The 21,227-nt window shown below is 40.7% G+C and overlaps 1 protein-coding gene across 1 annotated transcript in view; it reads left to right on the top strand.

Moving 5' to 3' along the window:
* Window positions 1-2,026: 2,026 nt before the first annotated feature.
* RXFP2 (relaxin family peptide receptor 2) overlaps window positions 2,027-21,227 on the top strand; it is a gene marked incomplete at its 5' end in the record, with an annotated part of 38,650 nt that continues 19,449 nt past the window's right edge. Inside the window, 8 exons of the mRNA XM_019652321.1 lie at window positions 2,027-2,197; window positions 5,172-5,249; window positions 8,100-8,205; window positions 8,961-9,032; window positions 16,637-16,708; window positions 17,302-17,373; window positions 18,945-19,016; window positions 20,037-20,108. Coding sequence (XP_019507866.1) covers window positions 2,027-2,197; window positions 5,172-5,249; window positions 8,100-8,205; window positions 8,961-9,032; window positions 16,637-16,708; window positions 17,302-17,373; window positions 18,945-19,016; window positions 20,037-20,108 — 715 coding nt within the window. The remainder of the gene's footprint in view (window positions 2,198-5,171; window positions 5,250-8,099; window positions 8,206-8,960; window positions 9,033-16,636; window positions 16,709-17,301; window positions 17,374-18,944; window positions 19,017-20,036; window positions 20,109-21,227) is intronic.

Genomic DNA, 21,227 nt, shown 5'->3' with positions numbered 1-21,227 from the left:
CTGGCTTGGTGGTAATGAATTCCTTTAGCTTACTCTTTTCTGGGAAGCTCTTTATCTCTCCTTCAATTTTAAATGATAACCTTACTGGATAGAGCTGTCTAGGTTGTAAACCTCTGTTTTTCATCACATTGAAGACCTCTTGCCACTCCCTTCTGGCCTGTAGGGTTTCTGTAGGAAAATTTTCTTAAAATAGTCAGACCGGACTGGTGCTATGCCTGATTGCTGATCATAAATCATTTATCTACCACTGCAGCAATAGTGGAAAAACTATATTTTGCTTTTGTAAGAACAAAATTCCAGAGGGTAGAAAAATACCCAAGGGTCACTGGCCCCATTCAGAGAAGTCCCAGCAGCTTCTGGTGAGAGTGGGTACTGTCACATCCGGCTGTACCCAAACTCTCCTCTTTGATATGTTTGCTGGAATTTGATGGTCATTATGACTAAAGGACTAAAGCTCAAATAATCCAACACTCTATGCATCCTCTAATGATATCACTAGAAGCTTAACGTGAACTATAAGTCACACAAAGCTTCAGTGCCTAAACTCAAATTCCTGCCCCAAAACGGAGGCAGTATTTGTTGAATAGTGAGGGCTGGCAGGCTTCGTCACTTTAGGAGAACCTGGTGCCCTGTCTGGGGGAAGGATGCCTCACTACAAGGCTGCATGTGCTGGAGGTTACCAGCTGTCACAGGGCATTTCCCCAACAACCAGAGTGCTTTCATTTCTCAGCCTCCATTTCCTCACCTTCACATGGAAAGAATAACAACAAGTGGCCAGAAAGTGAAATAATTAGGAAACACCCAGCACAAAGTAGATGGTCCTACACACAGGTTTGCTCTCTGTCCTTCTGCTAAATTAAAAACCATCATAGCACCAACTCAAGGAAATTCCTGGCCATGATGCCAACCTTCAGTGGCATGGTTAGGGACACTTTGCAAACACTCCTTGCTCCCTTCAATGAGTCATAATGACATGTAGCCACACCCGGGTCTATGCGCTCCTACATCAATTTCTGTGACATTTCATGTAGCACTCCTTTCTAAAAAATACATGGCTTCCACCATTTTACTAGAACAGTTACAGAGAACACATCTTTTTATTTTTGAAAGTACTCTTTCAAAATTGAAAGAATGCCTCTTATATCTAATTTCTGGAAGGTTTTGGTCATCTTATCCCCAGATATAGTAATTTTATAAGTGTCAATTAGCTTTCCTTCCTGGGTTCCCTCATTCAACCCAGTAGTTGTTCAACTCTTATCCTTTTTCTCATGTTCCCTGCCCAAGAAGACTGTTTTTAATTTGCCCTCATAGGGGACTTATGCTCCTTGAAATGCAGGTTTCCTATTCAACTGATATCCTAGTGTAGCAGTTAACTGGGGGGCTCTGGAGTCAGGGGATGACTCAAATCCAACCTTTGTAACTTTCCAGATGGATGACTGCATTTACCCCTCAAACATAAAGAATAATATCACCCATACATAGATTTATCTCATGAATAAAAGATAAACCAGTATACCAACTGCCTGGCACAAAGTGAGCTCAGTAAGATATTGTTATTTTACTATTCTCTCTCCTTATTCAAATGTGGTTCTGGGTTTCTCTCTGATTCACAGTTAAACTGTCCTTTGAACAATTTGTTTTATTATAAGTCACCTCAAATCCTTCTTGTAAAAGAATAATAAGTATTTAAATCCATCTGTTTGATCCTGTGAGCTCATGGTTTTGCCTTTCTGTTTCCAGGAGTGGGCAAATCTTTGATTTTCTACAAAAGTAGGACAATTGCTTTGGTGTTGTTTACTATTGCCTTCCTGCAGTGAATTCAAAATGAGCCTTGATTCCTTTCTTGGTGTAGCTGGTGTTAGGTATGATCACAGTTGTTTGAAATGTTGTAATTAAGGATATTGTTCACAGAAGTTTTGCACTAAGAATAACACCAGACAAACTCAGCTCATAGGGTTCTTGTGAAAATTAAAAGGGGTCGCATGAAAAGTTTGGCCACATTAACACTTTCTGGCTATTACATAAGATTTGTATCCCCTTTTCCACATAGATTTCTCACCGACTGAAGGCAGTGCAATCACTCCTCTATGCCAAAAAGGGTATTTTCCCTGTGGGAATCTGACCAAGTGCTTACCACGCGCTTTCCACTGTGATGGCGTGAACGACTGTGGGAATGGCGCTGACGAGGAGAACTGTGGTGAGGCCCCCACCCCCGCTCAGTCCCACATGTGTGCCCCACCTTGTGAACCCCCAAAGCTGTGGGTTGATCAGATAATTGTAATGAACCGGAAGAGATGGTTCGGTATTCTATAGGGAATCCCTTTGTAACACAAATGGTTGCTTCCCAATTTATTTGTGATAATTACCTGAATTTTCAGATATAGAGGTTGCTTAAAACAGAAATGCAGTATTACAAAATGTCATAGTTGATAAAAATTGAAATTATTTTTAAAATTCTACTTGGATACCCATATTTTAATTTTAAATGGCTTCCTATGACTTCCTTGTTATGGCTTGGTAATTTGGTTCCGTTGCAAGATTATCCATGACAAGAAAATGAGCCTGCCCAGAGAATTCATTTACATGACACACCTTAATGGAGTGCCAGGTGCTCTCAAAGTCACCGGGACCCAGAAGGCTCAAGGGAGACAAGAGTCTTGCCCTCATGAATTTCATATGGACCACGTGAACAAGGAGGATGATAAACTTGTAGCTAAATAAATAAATTACATAATTTCAGAGTGATAGTGCCATGTGGCATATAAAACAGGATAATGGGACAGAAAGTGACTTGAGGGCTACTTAGTTTTTAAATTTATTTTGTATGTTTTTTAAGATTTTTATTAAAACATAGCTAACATATGATATTATATCAGTTTCAAGTGTACACCATAGTTATTCAACATTTATATACCTAAAGAAGTGATCACTATGATAAGTCCAGCAACCATCTGACACTGTACGATGCTATCACTATATTATTGACTGTATTCCCTATGCTGTACATTACATCCCAATGACTTATTTGTTTTATACCTGGTAATTTGGACCTCTTATTCCCCTTCACCTTTCCCTTCCTTTATAACTTTTCAATTGCAGTTGATATTCAATATTACTTTACATTAATTTCAGGTGTACAGCATAGTGTTTAGGCATTTATATAATTTAAGAAGTGATCCTCCTGACTAGTCTAATACACACCTGGCATATACATAGTTATTACCATATCATTGACTATACTACCTGTGCTTACATTACAGCCCCATGGCTGTTTTGTAACTACTATTTGTACTTATTAATTCCCTCACCTTTTTCACCCTGCCCCCAACACCCCATCCATCACTTTGATAAATCTAGTCCCCATCTAACACTATACATAGTTATTACCATGTTATTGACTATATTGGGAGGGCTACTTTAAAGGCATAATCAGAGAAAACCTCTCTGAGATGATGACATTTGAATTGAGAATGATATGAAAAGAAGAAAGAAACCATGCAATATTGTGGAGGAACACAGCTGCAGGCAAAGAAAACAGCAAGTGCAAAGGCCCTGAGGCTGAATGAAACAGGACAATGTGCTTGTGGGACAGAAAGGCCAGTATGGCTTTAGCAGAATGACCAAGAATATAGGTGGGTAAAGACACAAGCAGAGACTAGAGCACAACGGGTCTTACAGGCCATTTTAGGTCTGTATAGTGAGACTGTATATATCGTCTAACCTAACCTGTTTATTTTTCTCTCAAAAATACTGATGCCAAGAGGGTGACATGTCTCTTTAGTCATAGGGTAGACATTAGAACCCAGATCTCCTGGATCTGAAAGAATCCTGTGTGTTTTGTCTCACACAGAACAGCCACTACCTTGGCACTGTCCAGCTAGCAAAGTGACACAGCAAATTCCAGGGATGCTGGGCATCTGTCTGTAGAATATGCTCTCCTGCCCCAGGTACTCACGCATGCCTCCCACTGATGGGGCCTCCTGCCCTCACCTCCCATGGATCACTCCTGCTTATGCCTTAGAATGCAGCTAAAGGTGTCCCCCTGTCACCCAAGAAGATTGGCTTCCACCCGGAAGCTCTACCACCAGTCTAGGACAAGCCCTCTCCCTCTGCCGCCATTGCACAGGTGTACCTGTGTGACTGTACTACGGACTGCCTTGCCTGTTCACTGCACTTCTCTCACTAGACATAAGCTCCTTGAGGAGGGTTCTCATCTGTGTCTCTTCTGGTGTCACCAGAGCGCAGAACAGTAGATTACACAGTAGGTGCTCAATACGTGCTCAGTGATGGGGCAGCTCTTAGATGCCAGTGTCACCCACTCAAATTCTTGGTGTTTCCTCTTCATTGTGTGGGAATCAGAGAACACACATGCCTATCTACCTCACAAGTATATTCTGAACACAAATTAAGTAATTCATGTAAAGGCATCGAGTAGAATCACTGTAAGAACCATTGAGGGTATTAGTAAGAAATAGAACTAAATTGAAGTCTGCAAGGATCCAATGGACCTGTGGGCAACTATTTAAATTTTCTATTTGCATTAACTTCAGTATCATACACTACAATGTATAGCTTATCATGTTAATAGCATATACTAAAGTGCAGATACTTCAAACTCAGGACTACTTTTTAAAATATATACATAATTTTACCACAAAAAAAAAAGAGAGAGAGAGAGAAATCTTGGCAAATAAGCAGATATCTTTAAAAAATTGGGAACATTATTTCTCTCGATAGGTCTAGATAGCCTTTATTAAAAGGGTCAGGTCACAAATATCAGAACTCATTACATCCATCAAGTATGTATCTACATATACATATGCAGCAGTATGCATATGACAAAATAAAATTTAGATTATATCTTCTTTTGAGAACCTCAAAATTAAGATCAAACTTTAAAATGTCAGCACAAGAAATAGGTGATAGTTTTCAGGATGTGCATAAAATAATTATCTATTTTCATTATATGTTTTATGATACATACACTTAAATATTTGTAATTGCAAAGAGGAAAACTCTAGATGTCTGCCTACCCTTTTCTCCCTTACTATTGATGTTATCATTCTATTACTTAAACCAATTTTTAACTGATTTCATTATCAAATTACTTTACTTCTGTTTTGTACCTTGATTTATAGCATAACTGACCCCTATTCATCACCATTTCACAGGGGACACTAGTGGATGGGCGACTATATTTGGCACAATCCATGGAAATGCTGAGGAAGTGGCATTCACACAGGAGTGCTGTAAGTGGCGTTGGGTCAAAGCCTGGATCAGCTTGCAGGCACCATGGTGTGCAGGGCATGGATTTATATGGGGAGTGTGACCAAATCCCTTTAGATTTCCATTTCAGTTCAATGCATTTCAGTGGTCAACTGGTCTACTGTCTGCTTGGGGACTGAAATGATAGAGGGAAAAACATGACATGCTTCATTCATGCTCATTTCATGTATTAGCCTATGATTGCAAGAATATATAGGTAGTGAATAACTGTGACAAATAATAAATATCTTATTACCTTTAATTCCTTTCTTCAGTAAAGATACTAAGCATCAATTACTTTCCAGTCTCAAGGCTAGACAGTGAGAGTCCAATGATAAGATGTGGCCCAATCCACTCATACCTCACATTGAAGCAGGAAAGACAGATCCTTACATAAGCAGGAATGATGCCATATTAGTGTTAAACTGGGGGGATGGCGTTTGCAGAAAGGAATGTGGAAACCTATTGGAAGAAATGATGACTCAGCCAAAGATGGGGAAAGACCCACAGGGAAGATGACATTGACATGAACTTGGAAGTCCGTGAATAGAGGGAAGGGTAAGAGGTAACAGGATGATCAGAGAAGAAGCAAGAGCAGCAAACACTGGGGTAGGAAGGTACAGAGCATGCTTCTCAGCACCTTTTACAGTGTGGTGAATGCACGGGGGACACGGCAGGAGCTAGAAGGGTGGGGCCCCCCAGAAAGAGTGTGCACACTTTGGAGTCTGGCCTTTATCCTGTAGATAGAATTATGTCTATGCATATGTATATAGTATGCATATATGTAATAATATAACACATTATATTACATGTAATATACATAATATATGTACACTCAGACATAATTATGTAGGTGTATGTACAATACATACATTAGTATGCATATATATAATGTATAGATATATTAAATGTTACACTAACAGTATACTGTGCGCTTTATAATGCCAGGTTATAATTACCACTTATTATATACTTTATTATATACAAATATATATGTAAAAATTAGAAATTAGAGTAAATTAAGGGATTAAGAATAAATATAACTGCAAGTTCTGATATCTTGCACACACCCCATTGTGAAGATCACTGCCATACATATGGGAGAGTGGTGCTCCCATCAGAATTGTAGAGACTGGGTTAGAACAGTGGTTCTCAACCTGGGACAACTGCCTCTGCCCACCAAGAACATTTGACAATGTCCGAAGACATTTGTGGTTGTCGCCCCTGGAGGGAGGCGGATTATTGTTGGCATCTAATGGGCAGAGGCCAAGGATGCTGCTGAACATCCTACAGCGCACAGGACACCCCACAACAGAGCCCGGTCCTACACAAATGCCAGCCAAGCCGAGACTGAACAGAAAGAATGTGACAGAGATACCGGTTATTCTGTTTCTTTCTTTTTTTTTTTTTCTGTTTCTTGCAATGCCCCAGACCAGTGCTAAGAATCTATTAGTATTAACAGATTATTATCAATAATAGTACCACTGGGACGAGGAAGGTACAGAGAGATGCAAGAGCCATTTCAGAAGAGTCCAGAGAGCTTGGGGGGAGCCTGGCCTGCAGGTGAGGGAGTTCTGCATACACTTCTATTAATAGTTCAGGCAGTAGGTCCAGCTTGGAATGTGTGGAATTCTTTTATTGGTAAACAAGAGTGTCCAACCACAGGTTTTCAATCTAATAATGCAGCCACTAGTCTCGATGTCAATAAACATTGAGGTAAACATTCTGAAGTTGTCTTTAGGAAGTGGAGCTGATTAACATAAACCTATAAACAACGTAGAATATTTTCCAAAACTTTATGCACTAGAATGCCCTTTTGTACTAACAAGGTACTCAACACAAGTTTGCTGAATTTACTAAAAGTCGGTGAAATTGATTTTTAAAACCAAGTTTGGATAAAAGTGATCGAAAAGAAGCAGAGCAAGTAGAAATAACTTATAGTCAGATTTGAATAAATAATGATAAAGTTAGAAATTTGAAAATATCTCTCATTTTCTTAGCTCCATCAAAACAAATATCCATGGGATCAGGGACATCAAATGCTTCATAAATCTCTCCCCCCACCCCCACATGACTGTCCTAGGGGCCCACCTGGCCTGGTTTCACCATATTTTCTCATCTGTTTACATTACATCATCTTAATTATTATGAAAGTTCCTCCCGAGTACATGCTGAATCCTGTTTTCTTCTTCTGAATGCTTTCGATAGATGGATCTTTGATTTTCTCAGCTTTGTAGCCTCTCTATAACTTTTACCTTCCCCTTTAACTTCTCAGTTAATGAAAAAGAAAGAACCAAAATGAGAGCACCTGACTTCGCTGATTTTAATAAGGCGTAATGGTGGCTCCAGCAGAACCGGCATCTAACTCTCCTCACAGCTCTAAGAGAAGTCTGAAAGGGGAAAATAATTGAATTACATCTGAATCAACAAGCATTTATTGAGCAACCTCATTGTGCCATTCGATTAAATTGAATTGACTTAGGTACACCCATTAAAGATTTACTCAAGCAAACTGTTTCTCATTGAGGAGAACTTAATCTTGCTTCGCTTCGCTATTTGCTTTTTCCTATTTGAACATTTCTGTGGTTTCTTTCAAATCACTTGTTAAGTGCCTCTGAAATGACCACTGGAAGCTGGAACTGAGATGAACCCACATTAGTCTGTTTTTGACTAGGAGAGAATTCTTATTTGCTTTATGATGGGCTTGAATTAGTTCATTATTAACATGTAAATGTTATACATACAGAGAAAAGAGAGCAATGTCAGTTATCAGAGATAAAGTCATCATTAAAGTATTTTCTGCCTAGTGACATCTTCCTCTTTTTGGCCTGTAGTTCTAACCCAGTATCCAGGGGGCTGTGACTGCACGGAAACTGAACTGGAGTGTGTAAACGCCGGTTTAAGGTCCGTGCCCCCCGTCTCCAGCAACATGACGTTATTGTGAGTAGAGTTCAAATCTTGATATTGGCCCCTAAAGTCACCGGAAAAGTGTGTAACCTAATCTAACCTGCATTTGTTCTGTTTGATGCTGCTTGTAAATTACAAAATGATAGGAACCCCCTTGAAAAGCATCAGCCATGAGAGAACGCTGCATGCTGCTTAAACACTGTATGTTACATTAGCCAGGCTATCCTCCAGCTCACAAACGTCTGTGGTCTGGAGTTCTTATTTTCAATTACTTTCTGTAACATGCCAGTACTAATCATTAAAAATCAAGCTTAAAAAAGGAAGAACACTCATTCTATCTCCTTATTAATAGTGGTGATTTGTTCAAGACCACCAAGATGTAAGAGATCCATGAGGCTTTAGGCACGTGTTTCTGTATTTTGCATAATATTTTGAGAGCCTCAGGAACCTGTTGTCCTGTCATAATTTGGGCATGCCTGAGTGGGTTGGGATGATTGTTGTTTTGGGGTTTTGTTTGTTGTGTTTCATTCGATTATCCAGAGAGTAAAAGAAAATGGGAATGCACTGTAGATGTTCCAGTCTATTATACTGACTGGCTCAGGAAGTCAAATGTTTGCAGGTTGCTTTAATTTTGCTCGATGGACTTTCCATTTTCACAGTCCTTTCCTCACGTGTGCTGAGTGGCATGGAGGACCATCAGCGACTCTCTCCTCCAGTACGCACATTCTACGGGAGAGTTTGATTGGTCATAAAATCCATAATGAAATCTGCTTTATCTGTTATTGTAGGTCTCTTAAGAAAAATAAAATTCACAGTCTTCCAGATAAAGTTTTCATCAAGTACAGAGAACTTAAAAAGATGTAAGTAGCTATTAAAAGTGTTTTTGTGGGAAAATCCTGGTGATTTTGTGATCTAAAAGTACAGTAAAATATAAAGTTGACTAACTTTATCATTAAAATATTTTTCTAAATGTAATTAAATTAGAGAATAAAGCATTAAGATGTATATTATCTTTCCACTTCATAATTGAAAGCAAATTGATTTTATTTAAACTTTTTTAGAGTTAAATTTGCTTGAAATAAAGCATCTCAGTAAGAAAATACAGAGTACCACACTTTTCCTGAAGATCACTTGGAAAATGACACAGCAACTTCAGAGGCACTAGATGCACCTTTGAACTTAGAAGAAGACTGTTAGCACAAAGACACTGACAGGAAAGATCAGATCACTTGAAACACGATGATAGAATAGGGACTGTCTCCCAGGATGACAGGAGCAATGTGATCTTAGTGAAAGGTGATATTAGCATGCCCAAGTCAGGAAAATGTTAACAAACAGGACATAATCATCCATGAAGACATGGTGTCAGTGAGAAGCAAAGAGCCAAGATGCCCCAACATCGTCCAAGAAAGAAAACCAGGGTCTGGGAGGTAGAATCCCTTGAGACCACCTCTACTGGGGGACGGGGGGACTGTCCATCTCCACCACGACTTGCATGAATCATCATTTGACACCAACCATATCAAAATAGAAACTCTCTTTGCTTTGATTCCTGCTCACCAAGCAACCATGTGATGACAACATTCACTTCCCAAATTATTTATTCATATTGAAGTATTGGGGGAGTTACCTTGCATAGGGAATATGAACACTGCTATTAGTGGAAGGGGATACCTCACATTTAAATAAAGATATTGAGAATATTCAACTTCTTGAGCACTTGGTTACTGTGTGTCAGTCCCCTGAGCCCAGTCACCCTGGGACAATGAAGAGATCAAGTTCTGTACTTGTCAGGAAGGTCTTTAGATGAGATTTGAAAATTACCAAGGTAATACCGTGAGGCCCCTTGGAGGGACCACCATCTTATTGTTTGGTCCTTCAACATTCAGCAGGCAGAGAAAATATCTAGAACTGTGAAATGTTGACATCCAGGAATAAAAACAGTCTGATCCTTTGCTGATAGTGGACAAATGCACTGGGATTGAAATGACATCAACAATTCTGTATTGCTCATGAATTTGGGTACAGACTCCCTCATCCAAGAAAGAAGTCACTGATGGAAGGTAGAGCCTGTGTGACTGTAGGTAACCCTGCTTGGGTTCGATTAAGGCCCCTGTATCCCACCTGCTCTCAGGACCTTCGCTTCATCCTGGAGCACTTGGCATTGCCACCTGGGAGTAGCTATGCATTGGCTCTTGGTCTCCAGGTTCCTCTAGAGAGGAAATTCTACCTCTACTACTTGTGGGCTTACTGGAAATTCTTACAACCACATTTTATTCATCCTATGGATTAGTATTGTCCTTGTGCTGCCTGAATAATGCTCAAGGGAGGAAAAATAAAAGTGCACTAGCATGAAGGAACAAAAAAGATTCATGTTTAGAGTAGCTATTTAAATTCTATTAGCTAGAGCACAGAAGTTTTATGAATTTTGAATGAAATCTTATTATTCATGAGGTAACTAAAGCCTGTGACTGTTAAACGATTTATCTAAGATCTACAGCTAGTTAGTGGACAAGCCAGAATTAGAGCCCATATCTTCAGATGCCCAATGCAGTGTTTATTTTACAATAACCAGAAACCAGAGATTAAAAATAATGTTGTTCTAGCATCTAATTGAATCTCCTACCAACATATCCTGTCTCGCCCCATGGGATACTCCCTCCTATACCTTCTGCCCCCTAATTAAGGGAATATGACTTCTGGGGAGGCAGAGGGATCTCTAGAGGATCAAATAAAGGGAACAGACTTCTCAGGCCACATTCTTTCTGGGACCACTGGTCTATGCCTTTGCTCTGTGTCAGTACTTATCTCTCATGGTATCTGCTAGCCCACTGAAGGACAGGTTATGGAAGCACTAATTTGCATAATTCAGGTCCCAGTTTTTCCTAGTGAAAAAAAGTAGGAATTAACAGTAATTGCCCAGATCACCTGGAAATGTCTCTAAGTAAATGTTTAACTCTACTTTGAGAAAACTTAGGTACAACATCATAACCTGATTATCACCCAGCAGGGGTTTTCCCCATGCAAGCTGCTATTTGGTGCTTTCTAGACAATTTGATTCTCCCAGAGAGTCAGAGAAAAGAGATTATAAGACTCCTATCAATAAACACTCACTAAGTGTCTATTATATGCAAAGGAACAGCACAGGGGATAAAACACAATTCCTTACATATCACTTTTTAAAATTTACAAAGCAGTTCAACATTTGGAACTCGCATTTGGAGTTTTGTCCTCCAAGTCCATTAATTAGGGCAGACATCATTAGACCCCTTTCAGGAATGAGGAGGCCCACCCTGGGAGAAGAGAGGTCATTTGCCCACAGTCAGCCAGCTGACAAGTCTCAGAGCTTGGCCTCAAAGCCCAACCTCTGTCTAGGGTCTTTTGGAAGTTCACATGATCCAGTCTCAGAAAATCGTTACCATCAATGAAGACGTCCAGTAACTAATCTATGACCTGAAAACAACTCAAGTTGTTTACAAATATTACTCAGATACCCTAGAGCAGCTCATAAGCTCAGTAATCCTCCCTTAAGTCTCCTCTCCGCCCATCCCCTTTCCTCACCTCCCTCAGCTCCTCCTGCCACTTTCTGCCAACCCTCCCCCCCCCCCCGAAAAACCTCCCTCAGGCTCAGCCAAGCCCCTCTCGGTTCTCTCCTTCTACTCTTACTTTTTTCTTCCTAACTTTGCATTACAATGGCCCAAATACCCAAATCTTAAAATCCAAACCATTCCCAGGAAGATGTGAGGGGTAAAGAAGAAACTAGATGGACAACCCAGAGCTCTAGGAAGCAGACAACAGGTGGGCAAAAGCTGGCACAATCAACACGTTCACTCATCCTTCAATAAATCTTTATCAACACCATGAGGTGCCAGGCACTGAGGATACAGCAGGAAACAACACGTATGACAAGCCTCTCCTCAAGGAGCTTAACATCCAAATGAGAAAGATAGATGATAAAATTAAAAAATGCATAGTGTGTTAGATAGTGATTACGGCTATGGAGAAAAATTAAGCAGGAATGAATTAAAGGGTGCTGAGGGAAAGGAAGTTCCAACAATATGCTAACAAACTGTGTCCCATCACATATGAGTGACTCCACTACTGCCCAAGGTATCCTGAGGCTCCCCCTCATTCTGAGGTTCACCGCATGAGACTGACCAGAGCAGACCCAATCGGTCTTGTACACAACTCTTCAGATATTTAAAACTGGTGGTCACCCTGCAGCTCCCCATGAGTGTCTTTTCTGAGCAGCTTGAATTCTTAAATTCTTTCCCAAAGGACCTGTTTTCAAGCCTGGTCATTATTCAGGTCACACCACTCTGCCTTATGCATAATACGTATCTAGAATAAACATAATACGATCACTGTGACATGGCCAGGATGGGACAGGAGGAAGCCAGCAACCCTTCCTTTCTAAACTCCATGGGCCCTAAGCTCACATTTGCTCTTATGGCTACTTCATCCCCTTAACTCCTAGTGATCATTCCTCTAAAATTCCTAATTCTGTGCCCTATGTATCACTGCTAGGTGACAGTTTCTCCATCCCACACATGTGCACTGGAGAGCTACCTGTGGGTCCTTAGATGTATCCCTATTCAGTTTTATCCTGATGGGTTCAGCTTTTCCTAGCAGACTGTGAAGATCCTTTTTCGATTATCAAACATAATTCATGATTCCTCCTAGCATTCTTTCATCTGAAAATATGATGAACCATCTTTACCCAAGTCACAGAGTGAAATATTGATGAGGACAGTGATGAATTATCTTCCCAGATCCCATCACCATCATCATTTGATAATGTAAATCTTTATTTTGTCCATAAAAAATACCATAAAACCACTTGATCAATTTCTGGTAGCCACATGTTTTGTCTGATCAGTCTCTCAAAGAAGAAAATGAGGTTGGTCTGACTGCCGATTTCTCACGAGCTGCCTTAGTCTCTTTCTCTTTGAGGTGTTTCTGAAGAAGCATCATGATAGCCTGTTCTATGATCTCACCCAGGACCAATGACAAGCCCATCAAACTGTGGCTTGTGAAATCTACTTCTTCCTTTTTTGAAAAATTAAAACTGCGTGTTCCATCTTTAATTTTCCAGCTGCCCTTCTTATGTCCAGATTCCTCAGTTATTGATCATGACTTGATGTTCTCATTTCCGTGTTTCTCGGGTTCTAGGAAAAATCTTCCAAACCAGAGGGCTTTAACTCATTTAGATTAATGTGCTCTACCATCCTGGGCTTTCATGCCCCTGCCTTATATCCTTTCTATTATCTGCAGTCCTGAGAAGACAGGAACTATGTGGAATTGAGAATTTATATTTTTATGTTGTTTCATAATATTATACAACAGATTACATATAGTAGGTTTGGACTTCCCCTTAACATTTTCTTGTTTCTAAAATACAACTAGAAATACATTTCTATTGCCCACAGTATTTGTCATTGTCTGACTTTCGAACATGACTTAGGTCATTCTTTCAGCATTGCTTTCATTTTTGTGAACCCTTCACATTCATCCTTAAATTTTGAGGAACCCCTTACTGACCACCATATCCTCCTTCTGACTTGGATGGTCCTTCGTGTACCAGGTGCCACCACCAACACCACCCCTCATGGTCGCATGTGTTGAAACATACATGAGGATCAATGAGTACTTGTTGAAGGAATGATGTGTAGGACTAACACACAGGACTAAAGAGAGTGTGGGGAGAACAAACTAACATAAATAGAAACACTCAAAGGATGTGGGGAAGAGAGTGACCAGGGCAGTTTGTTTAAAGGAAAAGGGTGCCCACAGGAAATGATGGAGCATATGCTGGAGAGATCAAGATTGTGGAGCCTTTGAATGCCAGGCTAAAGGATCTGGGTTTTATTCTGTTTGACCAAGGAGAAGGCATGCACAAACATGTGTTTTAGATTGTTCTAATTGAAGTTAGTATGCATTCCTAAGTTGTATTGGGATATATCCTAAGAGATACCAAATTTAACGTAAGTGACTCTCTGGTCTACAATGCTCTAAACATTTATAGTAGACTTGAGGTCATGTAGGCATCCAGAAAAATAAATTCCTAAATAAAATACAATTTTGATTGCCAGATGAATAAATGTTGCTCAACTTAGCTGAATGCTTTTTATATTGATCAGTTTTTTCATTCTAATAATCTTGTAAAATATCAAGCCTTTTTAACTTTGGGGAAAATAATTTAAGATGACCTTTAAGAGAAATAAAATATAATTTATGAGATTGACTATAATTCTTTCTCACTGCTACCATGGAAACTAATAGCAGTTCTCCTCACTGTAACATAAACCTTATATAAATTAGGAATTCCTTCTGAAACTGGGTTCTTATTCAACACAATCATTGGCAATGTAATTCAAGGAGTCTCCTGACTCACGAATACACAATGTCACATTAAAAATAGCCTATACACAGGCATGCCATTAAAGCATATATTTGCTTTAGTTTCAGGTACATAAATTCCTGGCGTTTCTGCTTGAAAAGTCCTGACAGCTGAAACAGCAGGAATTTATGAACCAGTAAGTTATTCATAGAAAAGCCATTTGATGTAAATATATTAAATGGACTCATATCTCAGTTCTGAATAAAAAGAGGACACCACTTGACAAATTGTCATGTTTCTAAATTCCCTCTCATATTTGCAAAGCTACCATCCTGCAAAGAAGAAAGCAGATACCAGAGGACTGAGTTAAAATTCAACAGCCTGAATCTGAGACAAGGGACTTGGGACTCCAGTTCTCCTTGGGGTTCCAGCAAGCTGACTACATAGACTTAAGGAGCTGGAGTCTTAGCTTGTAACAATGAAGGCAGATAGGCTGCACACATCAGATGAGTCATACAGATCGAAAGCACAAGGTCAAATTCACAGCTTATGACTGCACCTGCCTCTTCAAGATTGACATGTGGGCAAAATGTGCATTGTATTATTAATACCTTGAATAAAATACAAATAGCACTAGTTAGGTAGTAAACTTTACATTTAAGAGGAACTTCAATATGCCCATACTATAGTATTATATTCCATTTTCTCTTGCTATTATAATACAACTCATCATATTAACTTTCATTACATCACTCCAAGGGCTCTGAAAATGCTAAAACATTCATAGAAGAACGTCACACCAAAAGCAGAATGCATGCTGCAATGTGAAGGGTCTCCTCAGAGACATGATGTGTGGGGAGAGTGTTGGCATAGCACCAGGTCTTGCTGGGTTTCTAGTCTACTCTGTAGGATTGCAATTGATGCTTTGTGTATCACTATGGATGCAATGCACATGCTCTGTAGTACCAAGCTTTTCCATGTGGGGGTACATAGAGAAAATTACAATATTTGTTCCACATGAGGTAAACTATTGCATTGTTCTGTACACCTGAAACTAACAATAAAAAAATTAAAAAAAAAGATGGCTTTGCCGATAACTGGAAATCGATCTTGACTTTACCTAGCTGTCTGGGAGGCTGAGGATGTCGATATCCTTTCGGCACACCTGTAATGCATTCATGACTCAAAAGATCTGCTAGGTAATAATCGTGGTACAGCCAAATTCAGAGTACAGCCAGATGCCCACCGAGCATGTGTTTCACCAACAGTTTTGCAGAGAAGGATCATAACAATTAAGAGAGGGTTGTACAATATTTTAGGAACCAAATCAAATCCAAATAAGAGGTAGGGAAGCCATATAAAAGACTGTGTAGTCGTTAGATAGTATTGTTAGTGTATTTCCTGTCCATAATGGCCTTTAAAAATATGAATTCAGGGCTAACCTCCCATGGTATAACAAGCACAGGAAATGGGAATTATTTATGTGGACAGTTGATAGTGCTCTTATTGAATCAACGCTGTATTGCTAAGTTGCCTGGTAGGTTAAGTAAATCATGACCATGAGCCTAAGTTGGTCAAGTTGCTCCAGTTCAACCACTGGTGTCATTTGTGACCTTGAGCACCTGGCTAACTTGCTTTGTGCTTCTCATTGTGCATCTCAACATAGAAAAAAGTATGGCTTGAAACCTCGTTTTTTTCAAGGGAATAGAATGAAGAGAAATGAGGAGTTCGAGGTGGAACTCAGAGCTACAAGGGTAACAAATCTCAGCAGGGAGAAACTGGTCTCACACAGTGAGCACTGCTGCAGGTCAGAGCTGGAAGGCCACCATGGTTCCAGGTCACAGAGTCAGGGCCACTTCCCTCCTCACACACGTCACACCAGAGCTCAGTGGTACAAGTCAGAGATGCCCGAATCACTGCACGGGTGCTATAGGACAGCAGGCATTGGCTAGATTCATGGCCATCTCTCCTTGGCAAGGCCTTCACTTCCCAACATGGGAGTGGGACCTGGGACTTCATAAGCCAGGTTCACAAACGATCATTAGGGAAAGAAAGTGGAGCACATGCTCAACAACTAATGAAAGACAGAAACCATAATCATGTGTCTCTTCTTTTTCCTACCAGGTATCTTCAGCATAATTGCATTAGACACATATCCAGGAAAGCATTTTTGGGATTACATAATCTGCAAATATTGTGAGTCACTTCTTTATAATTATATTCTGAGTACAATTTGAAGTAAAGATTAAAAGGGTAGAATGGTATTTTCTCGACTTGGTTGTACAGAAATGGGAAGGTTATGATAAAGTACTTAGACTAGTTATTACACTGCAAGAATTATTAAAAGATTTCTACCTTTCCAGAAAAGATATAAAGGCTCTCTTTAACCTTCTCTTCTCAAGTTTGGGTCATTTCCACAATATTTTAGTGTTTTATTTTCTAACTTATGATAACTTATCTACCTATATACTTTCTTAAATGCTAGCCTACTAAAGATGGGACCAAACAAGGCAAAAGCAAAAGTCACCCTAGTATTTATTCTAATCTTTGCTCTAATGTAACTTAATATCCCGACATGCTATTTTGGGCCACTTTCCTGGTCCTGGCCCTGGTGTTGCCCACGCTAGGCCTGTGGTGTTCCTTGATTTCCCCCTCTGCTCACCCAGGAGAATGCTTTCAGAAACAGAGGCCCATACTTCATGGTCATCATCAGTAGCCCATAGTCTAATGACATGTGACTACAGTGGAGTCTCAAGCTTGCCTAATTCACCTACTCATGGTATTTGTAGATATCTCAACCACAACTGCATTACAGCCCTCAGACCTGGAGTATTCAAAGACCTACACCAGCTAACATGGCTGTAAGTATTCTAGCTTTTCCCGCCCCATAAAGGGCCCCAGTCTTAATGATACACATCAGTGTTCACAGTTTCCATCTATTTATGTATCTTGTTTACTACACTTGTTTTTCTGGTTGTCACATAAAATTTCCCCAAGCAATTCACCTAATGACATACCAAGTAAATAGTAGCTATGAGAAAACAAGCCGGTGCCATGCCCTTCCAGGGGGCTCTCTGTGCCTGGTGCCAGGCTGGCTAAGCCATCATGCAGTGTTCACCTGTGGCCCAGGTTCTCATCTCAGCTCTCTTGGCATTTCATTCCAGATAATTCTTCAGTTGGGAAAGGGGAGCATGTCCTGTGCATTTGAGGATGTTTAGCAGCGTCTGTGGGTTCTACCCCACTAGATGCCAGCAGTCCTGGCCCCCAGAGATGTGAGAACCAAAAATGTCTCCAGGCATTCTCAAATGTCCCCTGGAGAAAAATATGCCCCCTTGGAAAACCACTGATGTAAGAAAGTAAGCAAGTTAAGGACTCTGGATTTCAGGGCATTCTTACAAAAGCCTGAACGCATACATAGTGGCTTCTGGTGTTTTAGTATTTTCCAGGTTGAGCCACCAGTTCTACCCCCATCAGATGTCTGTGTTTTCATCAGGAAAATAAACTAAGGGCAATTAGGGGTTCTTTGAGTCAGTTCGCGCAATTTCTGTAGGTCGGCCTCGACTGATGGGAAGGGCCAAGGCCTCAACTTCACCCAAACCTGTGTGTGCCGTGGCCCCAGCTTACTGCTTCAGGGAGTGTCTTACCTTCCTAGGCCTCTTTTCCTCATCTGCAAACTGCAATTATTCCTTTTTAAGAGTGGTGCAGTGAGGATCGATCTCATGACATACAGTGCCACATGCAGAGCACCTGGCATATAGTAGGTGATCGGTGTCACTCCCTTCTCCTGATCCTAGCTGCAAGGTCCTCTGGGAGTACAGGGATATGGCACCTAGCTTCAAATGCAGTGAGAGAAAAGAAAGCATATTTCCCCTGAGTCTACTTTTTTCTAGGAAATACCATACATATTTAAAAATAGTGATTTGAGTATGTATTTTCACTCTTTCCCCTCCTCAAAGCTCCCAATGAGTTTGTTTGTACAAACATCATTAAAGACATCATTTAAACACTGGGAGACCACCGAACCATTTCCTAGGAATTTTTTTCACTCTTTCTTCATTCAGTCAAGCAGTGGGTCTGTATGGATTCCATGTTCAGCCAATAAGTAAATAAGAGCAGCTTGTGTGGGACCCAAGTGTCCAGAAGTGAAGAGTAAAAGTTGGGTCTGTAAGTCCAGGGGGAGGTGGATGCAGGGAGGGAAACCATCAGGATGGACTTGATAAGTGCTGGGTGAGCTTCTAGGGGAAAGGGCCATCGCACCCACAGGCTGGAGGGAAGGCCCTCGGGGAGGAGAAAGCGAGCAAGTGTGGACGGACAAGGAAGGGAGAGAGCAGGTGCTGGGGGGAGGCAGGTACGTCCCAGGCCTTTTTTTTTTTTCTGGTTTTATTTCACAAATGTCTCTAACATTGGCAATGTTGATGGTCTGTTTTGTCAGAATTCTAGACGACAATCCAATAACCAGAATTTCACAACAGTTATTTACTGGATTAAATTCCTTGTTTTTCCTGTAAGTATTCCCCTACCTTTCAATACATCGGTCTCTGCATTGCAATCACACCTACCACCAGCTTTCAAAAGAGCTTTCGAAAACTCAAGCCCACTACGATTTTTACTAGTGAAAACCTCTCTTGTATTTCTAGGCACAATCACTGTTGCTACTTCCTAGCTAGGGCTCAGGGGATAGCCTAAGCCTACCAGTTGATTTCTTTTGGATCTCATTTCATTTCCTTCAGTCCTACGGCATATTTTTATTTGCAGTGGTTGATTTTCATCTCCCCTTAAGTTACATTTAAATCTGGTAGGCTCCCCCAGGAGTTCAGCCTCAAGCTATATTTTTTAACAGAGGAAAATGTGCATTTGTCCAGCAAGAGTCACTGGAAATTCCAAAATTTTTGTCCCACCAACAAAGCCATTTTCACAATCATTGTTACTGTTTATTAATAGACTGGAATGATTTATCAGCAGGAAACTCTTATGTTCCTTTGCAATTGATCGCATAGCATCACTATTCTTCTATTTGTCAAAAGGGACCACAATATCACAATTTAATTGTGCAGCTTAACGTGCTCAGGAGTTGTTTTCTTTCCCAGATGCCCCCATGTCACTTAGATTTAATGCCATTTCCAGTGTGGCCACTTAACATTGTAAACTATTAATGCTTCCCTTAAAATTGTTTGGATGTATGATGCTGGAAATGATTGCAAATTTGGAGTTTACAAGAAAAATTATCATAAACTTCAGAATTATCACCTAATATTTTTTTGTTTCATCTCATAAAATTAAATTACATAATGCTTATTCTTAGGTTATATGTCATACTGATACCATCACAGTTTATTTGACATATGCTCCTTATCTGTGCCACACACCTATCTAGACACTGTTTTGAAGAGGAAGTTATGTTTCTATTCTTCATCCTAATATAGCGATTTCAGCATGCAAGTTTCCACACTGCAGAAACAGTAAAAGTACTGCTCTGGAAGTGGCATATCACTTTGTTTCTAATTAATATCTTCTTTGTTTGAAGGTCTATGGTTAATAACTACTTAGAAGCCCTTCCTAAGCAGCTGTGTACCCAAATGCCTCAACTCAACTGGATGTGAGTGTGCCTGGAGGAGCTAAGCTGTTATTTGTAAGACTTAGGGAAACCAGCCCTTAGGTTAATTCACGGTTACATAAAAAGCCCACCTATGTACGGTCTTCTTTCGGAAACTAAAGTCAGGTCACCTTACTTACCACTTTAAAAATCTTTTGAGAATTTCCACGGGTGTGATGGTGAAGCTCAAACTTCCCCTGTGAGCACCGGAGACTATCGCTTTCTATCCCTCGCCCTACCTGGTCCCTTGCCTTGCCCCTCCCCGCACGTGCCTCCCTTCCGGATGCACCAAACTGCTGCAGTCGGTTCCCTAGCACATGTTGTCAGCTTGAAAAGCCTGCTCCTTTATTCTTCCGGTTAACTCCACATAACGTCACCTCCAGGAAGCCAACCCTGACACACCAACCCCAACGTGCTCCCTGCACACCACGGCCAGACTTCCCCAAAGCCGCCCATTCCTACCCTGCGCGCACCTCACTGTACTACCATCACAGAACCTCGGGTTTACCTGGGTGTTACCTGCCCTCCTAGGAATTCCGGGAGGGCAGAAACTTACTCATGGTCTCATACTCCAGCACTGGCACAGTGATCAGCAGCAAGCTTTGTTAAATGAACGTGCTGAACCATTTCCATCCTTGGTTAGCTTCTAACCAGTGCTTGTTTAAACATTCATTTAAATTTTTTCATGGCTCCACCACCAGTACCCACCGTTCCCTGTCATGTTCATCTTCGTGGTGTCCTGAGACGGGGTAGATGGTCCCAGGCAGCGATTTCCTGCCCCGCAAAAGGCCCCCAGAGCTCTGCTCAAGTCAAATCAGGGGGCTCAACCCCCATAAGATGACACAATCAGCACCTCAGCTATCGGTCCGCTCTGAAGTAGCTTCAGAACTACTTGTGACAATATTAGGTGGCCTTGTGGATACTTACTGACTTTTATGTTTTTGTACTTATTTATATATAATACCTGTTATCCAAAGGCTTTTAAGGCATAGAGGGCTCACTGCGGCACAGTAGGAAGAGGAGTCGCTATCCCTCACCCCTGTGGAGAAGCAAATCTGACTCTGGTGTTCAGGATTTGGACGATAACTTTGACCCGAGTTTTTCCTTCAGCAAAATAAAGAC

Source organism: Hipposideros armiger, unplaced genomic scaffold (assembly GCF_001890085.2).
Source record: "Hipposideros armiger isolate ML-2016 unplaced genomic scaffold, ASM189008v1 scaffold_178, whole genome shotgun sequence".
Classification (NCBI taxonomy): domain Eukaryota; kingdom Metazoa; phylum Chordata; class Mammalia; order Chiroptera; family Hipposideridae; genus Hipposideros; species Hipposideros armiger.
The sequence above is the reverse complement of the archived record's forward strand: the minus strand, read 5'-3'. Positions and strand labels throughout refer to the sequence as shown.